Source organism: Mauremys mutica, chromosome 6, assembly GCF_020497125.1.
Source record: "Mauremys mutica isolate MM-2020 ecotype Southern chromosome 6, ASM2049712v1, whole genome shotgun sequence".
Classification (NCBI taxonomy): Eukaryota; Metazoa; Chordata; order Testudines; family Geoemydidae; genus Mauremys; species Mauremys mutica.
The window spans coordinates 77,687,305-77,711,416 of NC_059077.1; the positions used below are offsets into that span (position 1 = coordinate 77,687,305).

Below are 24,112 nucleotides of genomic sequence, written 5' to 3' on the forward strand. Positions count from 1 at the left end.
GGAGCAGCAGCGGGAGGCCGGGGTTATACCTGCCTGCTGTACCTCTGGCTTGGGGGCATGCAAATAGTGCTGACCGGAGCAACCAATCGGGAGCAAGCTGCAGGAGTTTGGGGGATCCCTCCCTTCCCCTGAATCCACCGCCCCCCGGCCCCACCAGGGAGATTTCAGGGAGAGTTCGCAGCCGCCTGGTCGCAGAGCGCGGTGACCAGAGCCGGGGCACATGCTGCCTCCTCTTCTCCCGGTGCTGCCTACAGCTCTCGCCTTCTCGCCGCTTGTCCACCGCTATCCCCTCTTACTGCTGTGCAGGGTGACACGCTCTGCGCACAGATAACTCTCTCTCTCTCCTTCTCTGCTTCTGCGTGTGCTGCTCCCTCTCCTTTCTAGGACACCCTCTCGACTCTCCAATTGGCCTCTGCTTCTCTGCTGGCTTGGAGGTGGTTTCACTCCGGCTCTGCCTTCTCCTCCGGCTGCCTCCTGTAAATCAGAAAATAGACTCATCAGATAATCCACCAGGGAGCTGGGGAGCTGCTGCAGATTTTAATACGACTCCACTTCTTCCCCCTCCCTTCTTCCCCGCCTCCCACAAACTCGGACATACACCCTGTGAAGAAGCAGCAACTTGCAACCCACAACCATACAAAGAACTGGGGCAGTTCAGGGCACAACCCATTCAGGACAGGCAGCAGCAACAGAAGCCAATACACAGGAATAAATAAAGAGTGTGAATAAGCTGCTCCCTCGGTGTGTTTGGGACAGTGAAGTGGATGGAGAAGAAAACGGGGATGCGACTGAGCCACATTTGCTGCATTTTTTATCAGCTGTGTTTCCTATCAAATGGGATCATTTCAGGTAAAATTATCCCTTTCTTTGGCGCTCATTTCTGTACTTTCCATAGCATGGGATTAAAAGAAGGAGAGGAAAATCCGTGGTCCAGCATGTTACTGCTGCTTTCTTCTCTTATTTGTAGCCAACCTGTGCACATTACTTTGCAACTAATCAGTACTGTATGAAGGATCTGGTAGCATATATATCAATAACATATGTATATATGATCATATGGCACAGAGTGATTTCCCTGTTTATAGTATGTGTGTGTGTTACATAGTATTCATAATATTTATATGTGTGTATACTAGTATTCATAATGTTTGTGTGTATACACATTATGAGGAGAACATTATTCATAGTGTATGTATGTAAAAATTATGAATAACTATATATAAATATGTAATATAAAATATTCACACATAGAGCAATTCATAGAATCATAGACATGTAGGGCTGGAAGGGACCTCAAGAAGTTATCTAGCCCATCCCCCTGTGGTGAGGCAAGGTTAAGTATATCTTAAGTGTTTCTGAAATGTGGCCACATGCGGCCACCAGGGACTTTTCTTGCAGCCACAGCCTCCTGAGCAGTGATGGGGGAGGAGGGAATGGGACGGGACAAAGCAGTGGTCCCTCCCCGAGGGCCACCAGCAGGGGTTGGACCCTGCTTCCCTTTTGGAGAGATACATGCTGGAGAAGGAGGCAGCTAGTGAGTTCCCCAGCTTCCTGGGGACGTAGAGTTGGGTTCCAGCCCTGGGGTGGCAGGCAGCAGGCTCTGGCCACAGGCTCCAACGCCTGGCTGTGGGGCTCACCCCCCAGTTCTCCTGGTCCCCGCTGCCTCCACTGGCCCATCTTGCATTCCCCCCGTCCCCTACTTCCCCCCCTACCGATCTCCCCATCCAAGGCTTAATTTGTCCCTGGGCTTGCCAGGACTGAGTAAGTCTGCTGCTATAAAAAGTGATATTTGTATGTTTGTTAATATCACTTTTCACACCAGCAGACTTATTAGCTTGCAAGTCTTTTTTAAAAAGCAACCAAAACAAGGAAAAGAAGCAACAACAAAAAAGACAAGAACCTGCAGTGCACCTTATAAATGTTTCTATTTTGTTTAGGACCTATAAAAAAGAGAGACAACTGTACATTATTTTTATTATTGAGTCTGCAAAAAAGATTCAATAAATTACAATGATGTGGACATGTGCATATATATTTTTCCTAAAGTTCATTAACTAGGAAAAATTGTCAGCGCGGCCACCAGCAAGAGTTGGTGGCCGCACTTCGAGGCTACCAAAACATTAGTTCTGAGAACCCCTGACTAAAATGTATATGTACACACATAATGTACCCACAGACTCAGCTGAATATGTTCTGTTGAGTATTTCATGCAACGTGGTAATTTATATATCATATAAACATATAGCTAATAATAAAATCATTAATCATAAGTAAAATAATTAATAATAATAATTAATAATAAAGTCATTAATATTCTGTGATAATGATGGAGGTTTTATTGTTGCATGTATGTGTGCGTGCACATGTGTTGTAAGCATATGCATTTGGCTGTGGTTGTAATGATATATAGAATCACAGTCAGTCTTAAACATAGTTCATCAAATACATGTCAAAATGTTCATGACATTTGTCTCCCATTTGTTTAATTGAAATAGCAAATTTGTCGACCAGTCTACAGTTGGTTGAAAAACAGGATAAAATTTTCATGGAACTTTTGACACTTGTTTTCTAAATGCCATTTTTTTTTGTTCAGCTCTAGTCTTATATAGGAGGTATTTATTAAAGAGAACAACTACAGACACAAACAATAGTTTCCACACAGTTCCCGTTCCAGCTTATCTCCCATGTTTACCACGGACCACAGTTCCTGTCTGGAACTCCTAAACAATACAGAGACATCTAGTGGCTGACTAATATACTGCAAGAAAACATATTGTGGGCAAGGTACAGGGGGGTGAGGGGAAATGGGACAAGGTTGTGCTTTGTGTCATGCACTTGTTGGTTAGGAGCACTGGCTGTAGTCAGGGGATACTGGCATATATGTGTGTTCACTGGCATGAGTGATATGCAGTGGCATGTGCAACACTGTTTTGTGGCATATGCTGTTATTTGTCTGGCTTTCCTGCAGGTCTGCATGCATCAGGAGACTCCGAGGAGTGGGAAATCATCTTCCCAGCACTTTGGAGCAGAGGCCAGCAGGAGCCTGCTGGAGGCAGTGGTGGTGGAGGCAGCTGCAGTACTGATCCCAGCTGTGGAAACAGCACCAGCAGCAGCACCATTGCTTCTGCTACACCTAGCCAGGTGGCAGGCAGCTCCCGTGAGGTCCGCTCAGTCTCCTCCCCGGTAGACAGACAACCACAGCCAGCTGGGGAGGTAGCAGAGGAGGAGGAGGATGCGGAGGATGAATACGAGTCTCAGGAATTCTATCACTGGTCTCCTCATCCTCAGGGATCTGGCGCTGCTTCTCAGTTACCGCCGCCACCTTCCCCACCACCGCCACCACCGTCAGAGGATGGGGATGAGGTGTTGCTGAGGATCCCGGCCTTTGCCCGGGAGCTCTACCTGTTGCTCAAGAGGGACAGCCGCTTCTTGGCACCTGGCTTTGCAGTGGAGGAGCGGCTCAGGGATGAGGGGAAAAGCCCCCCAGGCGCTTCCCATTCTCAGCCTGAGAGAGCCTGTTACTACAGTGGCACTGTGCTTCGTTACCCAGGCTCCTTCGCCTCTTTCAGTACCTGTGGTGGATTGGTAAGGCAGGCCCTGCATGCAGGCAGTAACATCCCAATTCCCATTCCAGTCCCATCACTGTCTCATCCTTCTTCCTATTCCCATCCTTCTCCTATAGCCTTCTCTCATATCCCATCCCTGTCCAGTTGAATTCCACCTCTATTCGTCACCTCATCCCTAATCCTAGTCCCCTCCACACATTCCATCCAGTCCTATCCATATCTGTGTCCTGATCATCCCATCTCTGTGTCTGTTCTACTTCCCAGTCCCATTCCTCCTGCTTCCTAATCTTATTAGTCTCCTATGCTCTTCTTTCTCCACCTCCTGCTCATCCCTCTCCTTAATCCTAGCCTGTTCCTCAATCTATTTCCATACTTATCCCCATGCTCACCCATCCTCCTTCCCCCAGTGGCATCCATAAACCTCCTACTCTTCATCCTCATCTCATCCCTGGCCTCCTCTTCCCTATCTTATTCTTCCCCCATCTCTAATCCCATCCTCTTCTACATCCTTATATTTATACTGACACTCCAGATCTTGTTTCTCATCTTCATTCCGGTTTATCTTTCCCTTGTCCCATTCCCCTTCTTATCCCTCTCTGTCCTCATCCCCATACCTGGCATTACTAGGAATGCACCCTCTTCTTTCCTTATTTCCACCCATAAAATACATAATGAATATGTGTGTACAGGGGCAGCTCTATCTTTTTGCCGTCCCAAGCACGGCAGTCAGGCAGCCTTTGGTGGCATGCTTGTGTGAAGTCCCCGGTCCCATAGATTTGGCGGAATGCCTGCAGGAGGTCTGCCGGTCCCGCGGCTTTGGTGTACCTGCCACTGAATTGCCGCCGAATCCGCGGGACCGGCGGACCTCCCGCAGGCAAGCCGCCGAAGGCTGCCTGACTGCCGCCCGTGCAGGGACTGGCAGGGTGCCCCCCCACGGCTTGCCGTCCCAGGCACGCGCTTGGAGCGCTGGTGCCTGGAGCCGCCACTGTGTGTGCAGTAGAAGTGTTAACACAATCAAACCATTGTGGTGAGTTTCACTTTAGAGACATTGGACCTGATTCTCCTCTCAGTGATGCTGTTTTTATGTGATGTGAATTTAATGACCTCCTAGTTTACACCAATGTGAGATCAGAACCAGGCCCATTGACAGCAGCAGTATTGCTTCTGATGAACTGAAATCCCAGGATACCTAGGGGAGGGTGGAGGGACTTCAGGCAGCTGGGATGATGTAAAACCCTGGCCAGATTTAAAACAAAAGCAATTATTATTCTCATTATAGGCCTTTATAGAGCATCATAAATGTATACGCCTGCAGCACTTTACAAAATGTGGAATAAAAACAGAACTGCTGAAGAGAGTCAGCGATATCCAAACTCTGCCTGTTTTTGTGGCTTGATGGGTGTCAATCCATGCAACTATAGCACAGCTATGCAAAACTCATTGGATTCATTCAGATCCATGAAAGAGTCTCTGAGGTTTGCCAAATTTTCATGCAAAATTAGCAGTTTTGTATGGTCATGATGTGAAATCATGTGAAATGTAGAGAATGTGAGTGCATTTTACTTTGCCTCTTTGGATTTGTTCAAACACAAAACTCAAACTGAAACTGATGGGGGAATTTATTTGGATTGATACCAAATAAAATAGTTGCATGCACTTCTGCAGAATAAAACTGCCAAGTTTCACACAGTTCTAAGTGGTTGGAATCTAATTAATGATATTTTGTCAGATTTTCCAAAGTACAGTAGTGGAATTAATTGGGGAGGAACATTCTCAAAGTCAATTGATGGTGATCTGAAAGCCATCAGTAGGCTTTTAATACTCTGAAAATGCATTTGATTTAGGAGCAATAGTGTTCCTGCTAACTGGACTTTTCACAGGTGTTTCAGTTTACCCTTGAATGTGTGCATAGACTAAGCATGCATGCACTCAGATCATGTGCTTTGTTTTGGCAAGGAGGTTATGGGGTGAGGATGAAAGAAGTATTGGATGCAAGAGAGGAGCATAGGTGTAAGGGGGAGCAGTAGCTGCTGGCTGGATGGCCCTTCCCATACTCCAATCTCTTGAAGCGGGGGAGGGAGTTCTCATTTACATATTCATAGATGCTAAGGCCAGAAAGGGGCCATAATTATCACCGGAGAGTAGGCTGATCTACATAACACAGGCTATAGGATTTCACCCAGTAATTCCTGTATCCAGGGGCAGCTCCAGGCCCCAGCACGCCAAACGCATGCTTGGGGCAGCATGCCGCGGGGGGCGCTCTGCTGGTCGCCAGGAGTGCGGCAGGCAGGGTGCCTTCGGTGGCATGCCTGTGGAGGGTCCGCTGGTCCCGTGGCTTCGGTGGACCTCCCCCACGCCTGCGGGAGGTCCACCAGAGCCGCGGGACCGGCGACCGGCAGAGCGCCCCCTGCGGCATGACGCCGTGCTTGGGGCGGCGAAATGTCTAGAGCCGCCCCTGCCTGTATCAAATCCATAACATCTGGTTGAACTAGAGCATCTCTTTTTAGGAAGACATCTAATCTTGATATAAAGAGTTTAAGTGATGAACAATCCACCACAATCCTTGGTAAATTGTTCTAATGATAAATATCTTCACTGTTAAAAATGTTGCTTTATTTCCATTCTAAATTTGTCCAACTTCAACTTCCATCTAGTCTTTTTCCTGCTAATGATCATTAAGAAGAAAACATAATTATAAAGACACTGAATATTATTGGGCAAAGAACAGGACACCACTAGAAATGCTATCATCTGATAATGATTTCCCATAAAAATTACTTTTTCATTTCTATAGATTAGCCTGTTTTTAATCCATTTAATATGTGCTACATTTTGTATAGTGCTATTTTTTATTGGAACACTGTGTTGTACTAAGTCAAAGCCTTTCAGAAGTTGAAATATATTATGTCAATCTTGTAATCTCATCAGAAAACAGTACTGAGTTTATTTGACAAGACCTGTTTTTCATAAAACCATGTTGACTGGTAGTAATTCTATTACTATCATCTTTTAATTATTTTCTGATTGCATGCCATGCAATGAAATTCCCCAGGATTGAAATTTAGCTAATTGGTCTATAGTTACCTGAGACATTCTTTTTTTAGTCTTTCAAAAAACAATGCGATGCATTAGCTTTTTTTCAGTCTTCTTTCTAAACTACCTATCTTTCTGCCTTATGTGGCCCAGGGCACCTTTTTATCTGACTACCTTCTGGTAAATTAGAGTAAATATGATACATAAACTCTCACTCTTCCTGTAGGAAAAAGTTGTAATGGTGGAGATATTTTTAAATAATTATTTGTACATTTAAGTAGATCAGGTTGATTGTGTATGTTTGTGATGGGCTAATAAGAAAAAGTTAAGTTGAAGAAATGGGTTTGCATTTGGGTTCTGAGCATTGTGAGGTCTGGCACAGAGGTGCCCCCAGACATTTTTCACATTGTACGAACAACTGAATCACTGTCACTTTAACTTAGCATAGTGCCACTCAGGTTTGGCTTGGACCCCCTCAAGTGTGATGATGGGTTGCTGGGCCAAATTTCAGTGAGTGGTGTTTTGACCCAGTTTGGTAGTTTGAAATGCCACTCAGTTTTGGGGCCCTCTCAAACTGGGGGTCTGGGGCAAACTGCCTCTTTTGGCCCCACCTCCAGGCAGACATGCGCCTGCCCGTGATATATGGCTGTGGGTTCCGCTGGTCTTGCACTGAGCAGCAGATATTTGGGAGGGAGGAAACAGGGGCCTTCCTGGCTGGATCAGTCTCAATTCTGAGCTTTCACTGTTTCAGTAAGTTTGAGGAATGTTGAGAGTACAGAAATCTAGGGTTTCACTTCACAGTCCACAACCTGTTGAGATGTTTGAATGCTTTGTTAGTGTTGGCTTTTATTTTAGTCACATTCTGAGTTGTGTGTGCATGTGCATGCAACAGGGTTGTCAGAGGGCCGGGTGGTCTAGTGGATAGCACATCCAGTAGACACACTCGCCCCTCAGCAGGACAGCTTTTCAGTCCAATTCCTCACCCTTGTATGGACTTTGTTTCACTTTGTGTTTTCAGTGTCCTCGCCCTCTCCTTACCAGAGAGGTGAGTGGGGTGGGAATGAAGCATATGCCCCTCCTACAGAAGGGGCAATTGGTAGGGGAGTTCGGCCCTCCCACTTCACTGGGCTCCAACCCAGGGACCTATGAGAGCCAATCAGGGTCCAGCACCTTGGAGTGCCCTTGGAGTTACCTTGCCTGGGTCACTTCCTACCATCTGTCATGCCCCTCGGCTCCAAGTCCAGTGTAAGATAGCAAAAGAAAAAACAACTAAACCTTCAGCCCCAACCAGGCTGAACATGAAGACCTATTCCTCACAAAGAGGCTTCTTTGGCACCCTTATTCAGGAGCCTTCAGTGTAGTTCCCTCTTTCTCCTCTCTGCTGAGCTGAGGCGCTCATAAGAATGGCCCTACTGGGTCAGACAAAGGGTCCATCTAGCCCAGTATCCCGTCTTCCTGTTTTAATAGCCTCTCTAATCTCCCAGAGAATTTCACAGTCACTATCACTGTTATGTCCTAGGGGCAACCAGTGTAGGAAGCAATCACTTGAGGCCAGAGAGCAGACAGCTAACCAAAACCTCCATTTTATTTACAGAAACAGAGAGCTCACTCAGCCGGTTGAAACCGGCTGAGCTATCCCTTAATAGTCTAACTCAGTTGCCATAGTAACAAAACCCATGACAACCAAATACACAACATATTCCTCCCCCCCTAATAAGAACATCCCCTAAATAAAACACACACTAAACTAGAGAAGGAGGGTAGACTGCCTCCATTCCCGGCTAAACCCTGGGGATTATTTTGCCCCATAACCGTGGGTTCGCCCTAACTAAAGATCCAGCCGATGAGGAGGCCTTCTGTCTCTAGGTGGATTACGGCGAACTTCTGGTGTTGTTGCACCCGAAAGTACTAGGGGCTCAGGGTCCGCAGCACGAATAGGTGAGGAGGTGGTATCAGCTCGTGCTGGGCAAAGGGGTATCTCAGCTGCTGGCAGTAATGGAGGAGAACAGTCAGGAACAGGTGACTCATGATTCGGTGTCTCACCAGGAGGGGTGAAGTCAGACCCCTCAACTGCAGATGGGTCCTGAAGACTGGCATGACCTGGCAACAGCTGATCTACATGTCGCCGCCAGGTAAGATTCTCTGCAGTCCGGACTGTATAGGAAACAGGTCCTGTTTGAGTGATGACTGTGGCCGGGACCCATTTAGCTCTGGAAGTATAATTCCGAGCCAAAACTGGCTGCCCTGGGCTAAAGGTTCAGTCTTTTGCTCTGGGTGCCCGTCTGATTACTTGATATTGCTGCTGATGTTGCACAGTTTGTCTGGGTTCAGAAGGTTTCAGCAGATCAAAGCAAGTGCGCAGCTGTCGTCCCATCATTAGAAAGGCTGGGGAAGCCTGGGTCGTAGCATGAGGTGTGTTTCTATAGGAAAGTAAGAAGGTATCCAGACGCTTTTGAATGGAGTGTTGTCCCTTTGCTGATTTCAAAGCGTTTTTCATTGTCTGCACAAATCTTTCAGCTAATCCGTTGGTGGACGGATGATATGGTGCTGACGTGATGTGGGGTATCCCATTTGCCTTCATAAAATTTTGAAACTCCTGAGAGACGAACTGCGGTCCGTTGTCGCTCACAAGTTGTTCTGGCAGACCAAAACGACTAAAGAGTCCTCGTAGTTTTTGGATAGTACTCTCTGCAGTAGTGGACTGCATTATAGAGACTTCTGGCCATTTAGAATGGGCATCTACTGCCACCAAGAACATGCTTCCTTCAAGGGGGCCAGCAAAGTCAACGTGAATACGTTGCCACGGGTTTTCAGGCCAGTCCCATGGGTGTAGGGGTGCCCACTGGGGTGCATTTCTTACACTCTGACATGACATACAAGCTTTTGCCTTCTCTTCAATAGCACTGTCCAATCTAGGCCACCAAAAATAGCTTCGTGCAATTTCCTTCATGCGCACTATTCCACAGTGACCGGAATGTAGCTGTTCTAACATCTGTGATCTCAGGGGTGGTGGAATAATGACACGCCTCCCCCACAACAAACAACCAGATTGGACCGATAACTCCGTCCGCCTGGACATGTAGGGAACAAGGTCGGGTGAGACCGGAGAGGTTTGTCGAGATTTTCCATGCATCACCAGGTCCATAACTTGGGATAATACTGGGTCAACGCGGGTTGCCTTCTTTATCTGAGTAGCAGTGATGGGTGTATTCTCTACCTGTTCAAAGTAGAAGATTTCCTTTTGGGCACTATCTTGATGTTTGACCGGTAAAGGCAACCTTGAGAGGCCATCTGCATTGCCGTGCAGAGTGGATTTCCGATATTTGATTTCATATGTGTGTGCAGAAAGTATCAATGCCCAACGTTGCATAGGACTAGCAGCTAATGGGGGAATGCCTGTGTAGGGTCCAAAAATTGATGTCAGAGGTCGATGGTCTGTAAGAAGAGTAAACTTTCGCCCAAACAGGTACTGATGAAACTTCCTAATTCCAAAAACAATTCCTAATGCCTCACGTTCGATTTGGGCGTAGTTAGTTTCTGCTTTGCTTAGAGTGCGTGAAGCAAAAGCGATAAGTCTTTCTTCTCCCGAAGGCATAATGTGTGACACGACCACTCCCACTCCATAAGGGGAAGCATTGCAGGCCAATTGCAGGGGTAAGGATGGATCAAAGTGCGTTAGAACTTCAGAATTTAACAATGCATCCTTAGCTTTGTTAAATGCAACATCACAGGCTTCAGTCCACTTCCAGGCCTTGTTCTGCCCAAGGAGCTTATGAAGTGGTTTTAGCAGTGTGGCTAACTGTGAGATGAACTTTCCATAATAGTTCAGTAGTCCTAGAAATGAGCGTAGCTGGCTTACATTTCGAGGTGGGGGAGCCTCCACAATAGCTTTAACTTTTGCAGGGGCCTTATGAAGACCTGCAGAATCGATGATGTGTCCCAAATATTCAACAGAGGGCTTGAAGAATTCACACTTGTCTTTGCGAACTCGTAGGCCATACTCTTCCAGTCTTTGTAGGGTAGCCTCTAAATTCTTTAAGTGATCCTCTTCATTTCTTCCAGTGACCAGGATATCATCCAGATAGCACTGAACTCCTGACAAGCCACACAAGATCTGGTCCATAGCCCTCTGGAACAGGGCGGGAGCCGATGTGATTCCGAAGGGTAGGCGACAGTATCGATAAAGCCCCTTATGGGTCACAATAGTCAACAGCTCTTGGGACTTTTCATCGACGTGCATCTGTAAATATGCTTGACTCAGATCAATCTTACTGAACTTTTGTCCCCCAGCCAGGCCTGCGAAGAGGTCATCGATGCGGGGAAGCGGGTATTGCTCTGCACACAACACTGGGTTGACAGTGACTTTAAAATCACCGCAAATCCGGAGAGAGCCATCTTTCTTCACTGTTGGAACGATAGGAGTGGCCCATGAGCTATGGGTAACTGGTATTAGGACTCCATTGGTGACCAGGCGCTCCAGGTCTGCTTCAACTTTTGGCCTGATGGCATATGGCACAGTTCGGGCTTTCAGATATTTTGGTGGACTGCCAGGTTTAATGTTCAATGTCACAGTGATTCCCTTCATACTTCCCAAATCATCTCCAAAAACAGCAGCATGTTTCCTTAGTATAGGGGTTAGACTGGTTTCTTCTTTAGTCATCTGGTGCACTTCTGCCCAGTTCAGCTGAATCTTCCCAAGCCAAGACCTACCCATTAAGGCTGGGTAGTCACCTCTCATCACAAACAGTGGCAATTTAGCTGCCTGTCCATTGAGCTCCACCTTAACATCAATAGTGCCCAACATGGGCACAGCTTCACCTGTATACGTCTTCAGAACAGTTTTTGTTGCCTTAAGCGGAAGATGCTGTAGCTTTTCCTTATATATAGTCTCAGGAACCAGCGAGACAGCTGCACCGGTGTCTAGTTCCATGCCCTCCAATAAGGGGGTTACCAATATAGGTTTGCCCTCCAATATAGGTTTGCAAACCAATATAGGTTTGCCCTCCAATAAGGGGGTTACCCAGTATTCATGTGAGCCCGCTACCAAAGACAAAACATGCAGTGGCACTTCCTCTTGTGAGGAGGTGTCACCTTGATCATCCTGGGTCTGCTCTAGGGTATGCAAGGTTCCTCTTTTTGTCGGCCAGACCACAGGCCTCTTTTTCTTTTGTTTACAGGCATACTCAATGTGTCCCTTTTTGCCACAGTGTCGACACACCAGGTCCTTACACCAGCATTCTGATGCCTGGTGACCCAGCTTACCACAGCGGTAACATTCTTGACTCTGCACCGTTTTGTGGGTCAGTTCTTGTGACACTTTTTGCACCCTAGGGGATGCACCGATGTATTGTGCCTCCCTTGTAGCCAGTTCCATGGAAACAGCAATATCAACAGCCTTCTGTAATGTAAGCTGAGCCTCTGTCAGTAGGCGCTTCCGTATAGCTTCACTGCAGAGGCCACACACTAACCTGTCACGCAGGGCATCATTTAACATCTCTTTAAATTCACAGTGTTCTGCTAGCTTTTTTAAAATGGCTACAAATTGTACAACTGTTTCATCTTCCTTTTGGTCTCTTTTGTGGAACCTATATCTTTCAACAATTACCAGTGGTTTTGGGGAGAAATGAGACCCCAGGATTTCCACAATGTCACTGTAAGATTTAGTCTCAGGCTTAACAGGGTGTAGTAAGCTGCGTAGCAGAGAGTAGGTTTTAGCCCGTACAACAGTTAAGAATATTGGCACCTTCTTCGCTTCTGTAATGTCATTTGCAATACCAAAAAGCTCAAAACGCTCAGTATACACATGCCACTGCTCTGTATTCTCATCAAAAGGCTCCAGGGGCCTGGTCAGAGTAGCCACGATTTTTAGTTTCACTTTCACAGTCAGTGCAAACAAGCAGCTTTTTTCTTTGTTTGGTCTTTACCTTGACTTCTACTTCCTTCTGTTACTGGAGCAGCACCGGAATCCCACCCTCGTCGCCAGTGTTATGTCCTAGGGGCAGCCGGTGTAGGAAGCAATCACTTGAGGCCAGAGAGCAGACAGCTAACCAAAACCTCCATTTTATTTACAGAAACAGAGAGCTCACTCAGCCGGTTGAAACCGGTTGAGCTATCCCTTAATAGTCTAACTCAGTTGCCATAGTAACAAAACCCATGACAACCAAATACACAACAATCACCATCTTGGTCAGGTGGTCAGTAATATATCCCTACTGCTATATTCTTATTATTAGAGCATGGAATTTCTATCCATAGAGATTCTATCGTACAGTTTGATTCATTTATGATTTTTACTTCATTTGATTCTACGCTTTCTTTCACATATAATGCCACTCCCCCACCAGCACGACCTGTTCTGTCCTTCTGATATATTTTGTGCCCTGGTATTACTGTATCCCATTGATTATCCTCATTCCACCAAGTTTCTGTGATGCCTATTCGATTAATATCCTCATTTAATACGAGGCACTCTAGTTCACCCATTTTATGATTTAGACTTCTAGCATTGGTATATAAGCACTTTAAAAACTTGTCTCCTTTTAGCTGTCTGCCATTACACGACGTAATTGAATGGGACTCTTTTTTTACTTGACTATTTCTGATCAGACCCTGCCTGTATTTGATCATTTTCCATCCTCTCGTCCTTATTAGGACATAGAGATTCTCTATTAATAGATTCTCCACACCTGTCAGCTTTCCCCCAGCCCCTAGTTTAAAAACTATTCTACAAACTTTTCAGTGTTAAGTGGCAACAATCTGGTTCCATTTTGGTTTAGGTGAAGCCCATTCTTCCTGTATAGGCTCCCCCTTTCCCAAAAGTTTCCCCAGTTCCTAATAAATCTAAACCCCTCCTCCCTACACCATTGTCTCATCCATGCATTGAGACTCTGCAGTTCTGCCTGTCTAACTGGCCCTGCACGTGGAACTCAGAGAATGCTACCATGGAGGTCCTGGACTTCAATCTCTTACCTAGCAGCCTAAATTTGGCCTCCAGGACCTCTCTCCTATCCTTCCCTATGTCACTGGTACCTTCATGCACATAAGTCTATCTAGATGTCTCGAGAGATCCACAACCTTCGCACAGACAAGCAAGTCACCGTGCAGTTCTCCCGGTCATCGCAAACTCAGCTATCTATGTTTCTAATGATTGAATCGCCCATTACTAATACCTGTCTATTCCTAATAGCTGGAGTTCTCTCCTGCGGATAGGTATCCTTAGTACGAGAGGATACCACAACATCATCTGGAAGGAAGGTCCAAATTATGGGATTGTTTCCCTCTGCTCCCTTTTTAAGCTTCTTGTCCAATTGGAGCATGCTCCCAGGGTTGGAGGGGCAGGGCTACCTGAGCCCAATCTTGTTCTTTAACCCTTTCAGACCCATTGTGGTGTTTGGACATGCCATCACAGTGCATCATCCTCCATTGCTTTGGTACATGTCCTATAAATATTCATAGGCCATTGTCACCCTATGAAGTAGAATTTTAACAGCTTGCTTTTTTCCTGCTGATTTAGCTTTTTTCGTATCTAATGTATACAATATCTACACAGTTTACACGATAAATGAAATTACTTAATTTATGGTTTCTAGAAGTGGATAGCTAGAAAAGATACAGAATCTTCATAGAAAGTACAAAAAAGGCCTTGAGTAAAATTTATAAAAGTGCCTAAATCCTAAGTTCTAATGACTTTCAAGCAGACTTAGATTTCTAGGTGCCTAAAGGCCAAGTTTACAAAGCTATTTAGATGCGTAAAGATGCAGATGGGCATCTAGTGGGATTTACTAAAGTACATAAGCCAGTTAGGCACCTAACTCCCACTGAAAGTCACTCACATAGGCCTTTTTGTAAATTTTAACCCTGGACTCCAAGGGGAGTCAGATTGAGTCTTATGTGTGTTGAGTACAGTCCACCCACCTATCCCACAATTATTAAAGATCCTCTGTACAACATTTGAAATGTTCTCTGTCTTCTTTTCAGTGTTGGCATTTAAAATGTCATCTTGTCTCCCACTTTAAAACTCTTTTAAAAAACCAACACCTGCACTTTCTGTGAAGATCCAATATCTCCTTAAAAAGTAACTTCAAAAGTATGTAAACTGTACAGATATAGTGTATATCAGGGGTCGGCAACCTTTCAGCAGTGGTGTGCCGAGTCTTCATTTATACATTCTAATATAAGGCTTTGCATTTTAATGTTTTTTAGAAGGTCTCTCTATAAGTCTATAATATATAACCAAACTACTGTTATATGTAAAGTAAACAAGGTTTTCAAAATGTTTCGGAAGCTTTATTTAAAATTAAATTAAAATGCAGATCTAATCAGGTTAGTGTGATCCTTGCCCTTGCTTTTTGTTGCTGAGTTTTCCAATGTCTGGCACGTATTTGGATACTTTAAGCTGTATACAGGCTTCTGAGTGATCACTTGTTAACCAGCTCCGAGAGGGAGAGAGGACATATTTCATGTGTGAAAATACCTGTTCACACAGGTATGTGGATTCAAATGCTGAAAGCATTGCAAATGCAATTTTCTTCAAACAGTTAAATTTCACTGGCAGGGACGTCCAGCAGGTCAGAATAGAGGCCCCATGATTTCTCTCGGTAGCTGCAAGTGTGCTCCGCAGATCCACAAACTTTGATGTCCACAATTCTGAGCTTTTTAACTGAATGAGTTGCATTTCAAAATCTTCAACAGCCATCCACTGCAATACAGACAAATCCAAGTCGCTTTCATTGAACTTTTCAGGTTTAATTAGAAAAGAAAGCATTGGGCCAAATCGCTGGAAATCTTGAAATCTGTCAGAAAATTCTGATTCCAGTTCTTGCATGTACTTTCCAATCTCATCGACATTGACAGTGCAACGTGTCAATAGCTCTTTTATGAGTTGGAAGTAGCGGAAAGTAGAAGTCTGAAAATCCCTTGAAAAAACTGCTAGTTTCACAACAAATGCTTTCCAGGCTTCATAAAGATCCAGAACTGTTTGCCCTGCACCCTGGAGACAGAGGTTAAGTTTGTTTAGGTGAGCGGTGATATCAGTTAGAAACATGAGCTTACATAGCCATTTGTCATCCAGTTCGGGGTAGTTTTTGTTCTTTTTCCGACAAAAAGGCTTTGATTGCATCAAAATAGTTTACAAAGTGCACCAAAACATTGCCACAACTTAGCCAACAAATGTTGCTGTGAAGTGGGATGTCGTTATAAGCACCGTCCATCTCTTCTAGCAGTGCTTGAAATTGTCTGTAAGTCAAAGCAGATTGAGCAACAAGGAAATTCACAATTCATACCTCTGTATTCATCACATTATTAAGATCAGAATTAGAAATTTTAGCACACAGGTTTTCTTGATGGATGATACAGTGAAATTTTACTGTCGGATGGCCAATTTGATCTTCAAATAACTTTACAAATCCCTTCTGTTTTCCGACCATGGCAGGAGCACCATCTGTTGTCACACAAAATATTTTTTCTGATGTCAACTCCTCGTTCTTCAGAATGGTTTACAAAACTTTCCAGTATATCTCCCCCCTTTGTTGTGTTATGCAGGGGTTTTAGGCAACACAGTTCCTCTTGGATTTCATTGGAAGCACAATATCTTGCAACAACTGCGAAATGTGGAATGTCGTTTATATCCACACTCTCATCAACTGCAACACTAAACATTGCTGTGTCTTTCAATGCAGTCGTCTGCTTTTCCTTAATGTTTTCTGCCATTTCACTTATGCGTCTCTCAACTGTTCTGGCAGAGATGGGCAGTTCTTTTATTCTAGATATGATTGTATCTTTATTTGGCAAATCATTGAACAAAATCTCCGAACTGCTGAGAATTTTTTTTTATATATTCCCCAACTGTAAACGGCTTTCCGTTTTTTGCAATGCACTTTGCAATCTTGCAACTTCCTTCTGTAGCTTGATTTTTACTTACACTTAAGCTTTTAAAAACACTGCTTTGCTTCTCATAGGCTGCTACTGCCTTGTTGATTGATTCAGTCTTGTCTGCTTCATCAAGAAAGGTTTTCTCGTGCTTCGTTTCAAAATGTCGTCGAACACTTGATGTGCGACAAACAACACTTTCATAACAGAAAGCACAAATAGCACGGTCCTTCTTTTCAATAACGTCTTCTCAAATGTGTCTGTCCAAGCAGGCTGAAATGATTGGACATCTAGCTTCACTTTCTTAGGAGCCGCCATTTTGTCAAATGTTCCCTTCAACTCTCAGTGGGAAAAACAAATGGCGATAGAAGGCAGGCACAAGGTCAAACACAGTGTGGTCTGAGATAAGCAATTTTAAGATGGGGGTGCTGTGCTGCACCCCATCTTGCCTCATGTGCAACCCTCACTGTCCCAGGCTGGGGACAGTGGGCCGCAGCGGGGAGGCTGCAAAGCACTGATTCAAGGCCGGGAGCAGAGCCCAGGGTGTCCTGCTGGGACTCCAGGCCAGAAAGCAGGCTGAGCAAGGCTGGAGATCCAGACCCCGGCTGGCAGGAGGTCAGCAGCTGGAACCCCAGATCGGCAGCTGAGGTGAGTGGAGCTGGCGGCTGGTAGGGCTGAGCAGGGCCGGAGGCCTGGACCCTGTCTGGCAGGGGGCCTGCGCAAGGTGAGTGGGGCTGCGGCAGGGGGGGACTGAACAGCTCAGCCCGCCCCGCTCTGGGGGTTTCCACCGCCGGCTCCTGCCAGCCGGGGTCTCAGCCCACTGCCAGCCTGGGGTTCCTTCACCCAGGCCAGCAGTGGGCGCTGAGTGGGACCAGTGGTGGGACCCCGACTGGCAGGAGCTGGCGGTGGAAACCCCAGAGTGGTGGCAGGCTGAGCGGCTCAGCCCGTGCCGCGTGCCATCAAAAATCAGCTTGCGTGCCACCTTTGGCATGTGTGCCGTAGGTTGCCAACCCCTAGTGTATATAGTAAGCTGAAAAAATGCTAACTGTTGTCAATGGAGGTCTTTTAATAGGAATTGAATTAGACCATTGCAGATCAAATTCAGACTGAAAGTGGCTACTTCATTGAGCTGCATATCCTATTAAGGAAACGTGCCTTGAGGGATAGTTTTTAACCAGAGTGAAAACCCAGATGGAACTGAAAAATATCTGGGTTGTCCAGGGCCTGAAGTAGTAGCAATGTCCTCTGTAGAACCTCAGAGTTCACTGTATCAAGAGTGGCAGCCATATACATTGTCTGACTGTTTACTTTCAAAAACAAGAAAATTCAGATTGCTTTGGAGTTTAAGTAGGGTTTTTTTAAGTGTGTTGTGGGAAACAGCATTCATGTTCAGGGAGGATTACTCTGAAGAGTTTTCTGGTTGTATACTTAAGGCTCAATTATTCATCTCTTAGCCCGAATAGTAATTCTTCACATAAGCATCCTTATTGATGTCAATGGGACTACTCGTGAATGCTACACAATTAATGGGTTGCAGAATCAGGCCCTTAATGAATCGTGCCTACTTCTTGCTTCTGTTTTGACTCAGCATTTGAAATGGAACAATGAACTGAACATTCCTGAACACTTGTAATGTTTTATTTTAATTGTTAATATAAATCAAGTTATAATAGGTGGTTTACTTACTACAGTTAAATCATGCATGCTTGAGAAAGAGACTTGTATGGATTTAGAACAAAGAAACTGACTGATAGTTGTCTGCTGTTAGCCCTGTCTGCCCTACCACCAAAGTCAATGTATGTTCAGCGAGCTCCCAGAAGGAGCTGCACTGCAGCTTTTAGCATGGCCAGTCCATCTCCTACACCCCGGCACAACCTCCTTTCCAACTGTCACTACAAAGAAGTGCATCTAATTTTCATTTGTGTAGAGGCAAATTTTTTAGGTACCACTGTAGGACTGAGCATAAGTGGAGGTGGGAGGGTTATTTTCTGTATTTTAATTTTATTGATATTTTTATTCTCCTTGTGCCTTCCACAAAGAAAACAGGTGGGGAAACGGTTGGCTTGCCTTATCCTTCCAAGGCTACAGGTAGGGGATGGGATATATTTGTGCTGTCAGGAGCAAACATACTGAGTGAGAGTGGGAGTATGCTGCCAACTATCTTTGCAGCCACACTCAATTGCAGTGCTGCTTGCAAGGGTGCCTCCCTCACCAAGGATGCATGGAGTTCTATACTAGTAGGAGGAAAATACTATAGGATTGACTTACTGTAGAGAAACTCTTCAAAAGTAGTCCACAAGGATCCATATTTTAATCAAAGTTGAAGAAAACAAAATCTATAGTAATGATAATGATATTTTGAAACATTCTTCTTGGTGATTAAGGGCCTGATCCAGTTTCCTCTTGAAATCAATGGGAGTTTTTCCAATGATTTCAATGGCTTCTAAATAAATTAGCCTTTACTAGAAGAAGGGTGGGTTGACTCCTAGTCTTTTCTCAACCCTCATTGCCTCATACAACTAAAGTATTTCAAACCATGATCAGCAGTTTTATGTGCAAGTAGCCACAGATTACTCTAGCTTTTCATACACATTTATGGGTCATGCTCCAAAGTAAGACTGCCCGCTTCTGAGATCCTTATAATGAGTAGCAATTAGTTCAATAATTTTATGACAGCAAGCCAAGTAGGAAATAGAAAATCTGATTGGTTTATTACATACTGACTGTAACTTCTGATAGTAACAGTCCTACTTAGAATATTAAAACTTTATAAGACTGAAAGACATTAACATGCCAAGAAATATAATACACATATCTTCATTAGAAGCAGCAAAGAATCCTGTGGCACCTTATAGACTAACAGATGTTTTGTAACAGACTTGCATCCGAAGAAGTGGGTATTCACCCACGAAAGCTCATGCTGCAAAACGTCTGTTAGTCTATAAGGTGCCACAGGATTCTTTGCTGCTTTTACAGAACCAGACTAACACGGCTACCCCTCTGATACTTAATATCTTCATTAGATTATAGAATTTCTATCTGGAATTTTACTATAATGATTAAAAAGTTAAGATCCCTTTGGAGGTTGTTTAAATTAGAATTTTTACTTATAATATGTGTTGCAGGTTTTTCTGATGGGTATTCTGATTTAAAATTAGTATGTGGGAGATATATAATTAGTCTGAAATATTTATGGCTTAGATTGTTAAATCTTTTTCTAATTTTAAATCGGGTGTGTAAACTTAGTTAGGACTCAGTATACAGGAACCCTGAAAACTGTGTACAGTTATTTTGTATCCAGCCATTTTGACTGCTTGGGCTCTATAAACTAATGTCTCAGAACAAACTGAATGAAGTTGCTTAAATAAAACATTTAGTAATCAAATAAACATGAGTGACAGTTTTTCTAAAATCATGTATTCAGCCAGACTCTAGGGGTTCAGTCTTGAGCCTGTTCTCAGATTATCTTGCTTACTGCTTTCCTACTTGAAGCTGGCCCCAGGGTCAGTACTTCAGACCTTTTAAATTGTGGAATACATACTTAGTTTTATTAATACTGTGATTATTTGAATCAGCTGCAGCAGTGCCTAATAGCAGCAATAGTCTAGAAGTAACTGGCTGTTTAAGGGTTAAGCAGGCTTTTTCTAGATCAAACTGACTTCCCCCTAAGGTTAAGTTAGAGTCTTCATGCATGAGTCTGAAGACTCTACCTTAACCTTAGGGGGAAAAACCCATTAGGTTTTTCAATGGGTTGAAAACCTAACCTATTTTCATGTCATTGGAAAACATAGCTTCTTTTCCAAACTTTAGCAGTGTTGCAGTTACACTGCACTATTCAGTTATCCATTGAACCCCTTAGATGGATGCTTTTTTTTTTAAATAGGGATTTGGAGGAAAATGATCATTTCTATTCTGCTCTGGGGAAGGGTAGAAGACAGAATGCTGCAACAATTTAGAGACAAGGCGGAAGAGAAACTCAGTACAGTTCATGGTCCATTTGACATACACGTGCACATGGTTGACAGAGCAGAAGTGGGACTATAAAATTAATGTGAATATCCTTAAGACCTTGGAGGGAATGGAAGTATGAAATGGAGTGCACAGATCTCCTCCTCTGGGAGGTCTGCTCTCAGAGAGCTCCAAGAGAGAGAACAAAATCAAACAGCAAACAAATCCTTAAGATCCCTTCTTCATAAAACCTATGCTGACTGGGGGAGCGGGGGGAGGATTCTCTGGAGGCTAGTTCATTTAAAAGGGTAAACTTAACTATCCTGTCACATCTCACATGGTTCTCCTAGTGCCTCTGTGTAATTCTGTTAAACAAGTAAAAACATTGATGGGAGGGGCAGGAGCAGGGGTGGGAATTGGATCCCTTACTGAGAGGTCACAGGTTCACAGAGCTTTGTTTTGTTTACTTTAACTTATCATTTATTTGTGTTTTAAACATCTTTAAACAGACTATCAGATTTGTCATCAGTAGAAGTAGTCTAGGTGGGACATCAATGGAAATGTCAAATCTAAACAGAAAGCAGACCCACTCAATCTGTTTGGGAAGTGGGTTTCCTCACAGAAAACCATGAGCAATGCTAGGAAGATACTGTAAGATGGAGACTTTAGCTTCAGTGCCTTCTATAAAACACAGGAACCAATGGACTTTATATAGGTACTCATGCAAGAATATCCAAATGGCCATAGCGGAAACAAAAATTACACTTGATCAGTTACATGTGCTGTTATCTGTATGCACATATGGATTACACTGAAATGGAGGAGACAGAGAATGTAAGAAAACAGGATAGTAAATCTGTACAGCTGGAAACTGGCATATTTGTGTAATCAAAACACTGTCTGAAGTCAAATGCCACTGTGTAGTATCTGAACAGTCATGAAAGAGATTGCCTGCCCCCACCCTTTTTTTTTTAAAGGAATCAAAATTGGCAGGTGGTGACGTTTAAAATGTTTAACTTGTCTGACAAGAGTGCAACAAAAATGATCTATTTAATATATAAAAGATTGGAGCATTTTGTTTTTTGTTTTGTTTCTTGTGCTCTGGTACTGAAGTGGTACATTAGTCTCTCCTGCTACTCAAATGCACCTTTTTAAATGAAGGGAAAAATTGTTTTGTACCTAGCAAAGCTCTTGATGTGTCATAATGATAGGGACACATTAAAAGCTAGATGGCACAGCATCTGTTGAATTAACATAAAGATGCAAAATTTAGGAAATTTGATTTAGAACAAAACATTTTGAACCATAGTCATCACTGAATGTTTCCCTTTCATTTAAATATTTTGCTAAGACCCGAGAGTTGATGGGACAAGATGGGAAAAGGATTACATAAGTAACCCAACTATGCATGAATAATTCCTTTGTCTCCCTCCCAGACCTTAGTAGATCGTATATTCACTCAAATTCTGACAATTTCTTCACCTTTGCTATACTGGTTTATTTATTTATTTATTTATTTATTTGGCCAAATTTGATTGGTGATTCCAAGGCCCCATTGATAATTGCTTTGATGTTCTTCAAAAGAAGTCAGGCCTCAGCAAGATATACCCTTTCTGATGAATTTGAGAGTTAAAATATTTTTTCTTCTGAAAGATGCTTTATTTTTTTAAATAAAATTAGGAAAAGTATTACAAAGCACGACAAAGTATTACAATGAGTGAATCCTTGTGAAATTATGAAACCTCTTTTGCAGGATAAAGAAGTGAGAAGTTGAGTCAGAAATTGCAAAGTAGTAGACGATAAGGCCATTATTTCAAATCTGAAACAAAACAAACAAACAAAAACACTCCAAGCCTTGGCCCAGATAGTTTTACAGAAAAATTCCTTAAGAAGTGTGAGAGAAAGAGGACTAAGTCCATCCTTGGTGTAAATCTGTTGGGTTTAGTGGAATTATACTTGTGTGCTTAGGGATCACTTTCTCGAAAACTTGCTTTGTTGACTAGGATCTCATTTAAAATACAGCTTGTATATTCCACAGTGAATGAGTCAGGAATCTACTGAATTATAGTGGTGTGCTCTATATATTGCCAACTCGTGATTTTTTAAAATGAGTTTTGCAATATTTAAGGGTTTTTTTTAAAGCCCCAGCTCCTGGATTCATGTTCTTTAATAAGAAGCACAGCCTCCATTTAAAAAGGATGATTCTAGCCCTCATAACTGCACAGAAAAGCTTGAAAATATAAACCCAAAAGGCTCAAAAAGCAGGAAGCAAAGACCCAAAACTGCTTATTTTTTAAAAGCTCATAATATTTAAGCCAATTTCATGATTTGTGGCCTGACTAATGATTTTTGCATATAATCAATACTGCCCTATGGCTGTAAAGATACCTATCAGTTTGAGAACTGGTGTAGTGATGTTTGCTTGAATCAGCACACAGCGTGAAAGGGTAGCTCTGGGGGTGGTGTGAACGGCCTGTATTTATTTAAGTATTTAGCATTTGCCTATTCGCAGAGCTAATCAATAGCATCTGTAGGGGCAAAGTGGAGCTCGTGGAGCCCAGTGCTGAATTTGGTTAGCAGGCACTCCTCAACAATGTGTACTATTGTTTGATCTGCACCACAGCTATAGTTTGCTTTGTTTTGAAAGCGCCAGTGGTGCTGGTTGCCTGCACAGAGGCCTTGCCCAGTCCGGAATTGGTTAAAAAGGGCCCACTGATGACATGGCAGGTCGAAGCCGGGTAGGCGAACAGTAGAGTCTGTGATAAGGAATTGATTGGTGGTTGATGATAAAGACCAGTCTTCCTGCCACAGGGGCTCCGCTGTCACATCCTGGCATGACAGCCTCGACCACAGTGGGTGTGATGAAAGATGTGTAGGACTAAAAAGGTTGTGAAGAAGGGTAGGCATGGGTAGGCATGTATCTTCACAAGCAGCTTGCCATCTGCAGTCTCCCTCCTATGTAAGGGGGGGAGCAATGTGGCTCAGAACTGGAAGCCATGGAAGATGAGTTGGACAGAGTTCCTGTGATGATGCATATAGTTGAGTTGAGTTGCACATCAACAAGTTTGGTGTGTGTGCCGACTGACTCCATACTGGCACACAGTACTCTGCTATTGAGTACTAGATGGCAAGGGCTGAGTCCTTAGGGCTGGAGTATCTGCTCCCCATGAAGAACCTGCCAGTTTGCTGAGAAGGTTGTTGTGTGTTTTGACCTTTGCTGCTATCTTGCTCAGGTGGCTTTTGTATGTCAGTGTTTGGTCCAAGGTCACGCTTAAGTAACCTGGGTATGCTTCATGCTTCAGCCTGTGGCCATTCATTATGATGTTTAGTTCCCTCTTAGCATTGGCGTGATGGAGGTGTAATGTGCTAGAGACTGTCTTGCTGATACTAGGCTGAAGGTGCCATGTCTTGCAGTAGGTTGCTAGGTTTGCAGTGTTGTCACTCAGTCTTCTCCAGCTCAGAGAAAGTTGGATGGAGCAGATATCATCTGCATAGATGAACTTCCATGGCTGGGTTGGTGATAGGTAATTGATGTATAGATTGAACAAGGTTGGGGCTAGAACAGACGCCTGGGATAACTCATTCATCTGTTTTTTCTGAACCAAATTTCATCTGTTTTCTTACCCACATGCACCTTGAACTGTCTGTCTTGGAGTAGCAGTTTGGTGGCATCAATAACCCATAATGGGAGGATTCTT

General features: G+C 43.8%; 1 protein-coding gene across 4 annotated transcripts in view; it reads left to right on the forward strand.

Annotated features, from left to right (window-relative positions):
* ADAMTS19 (ADAM metallopeptidase with thrombospondin type 1 motif 19) overlaps nt 1–24,112 on the forward strand; it is a 271,068-nt gene that overhangs the window by 26,448 nt on the left and 220,508 nt on the right. For 2 of the 4 annotated variants that reach the window (XM_045022160.1, XM_045022161.1), the window contains exons 1-2: nt 111–849; nt 2,969–3,585. The exons of 1 other annotated variant lie outside the window; for it this stretch is intronic. In XM_045022160.1, coding sequence (XP_044878095.1) covers nt 765–849; nt 2,969–3,585 — 702 coding nt within the window. In that variant the 5' untranslated portion in view covers nt 111–764. Of the gene's footprint in view, nt 1–110; nt 850–2,968; nt 3,586–24,112 lie in introns of those variants that run through there. One more of the 4 variants, XM_045022163.1, reaches the window with a different exon arrangement.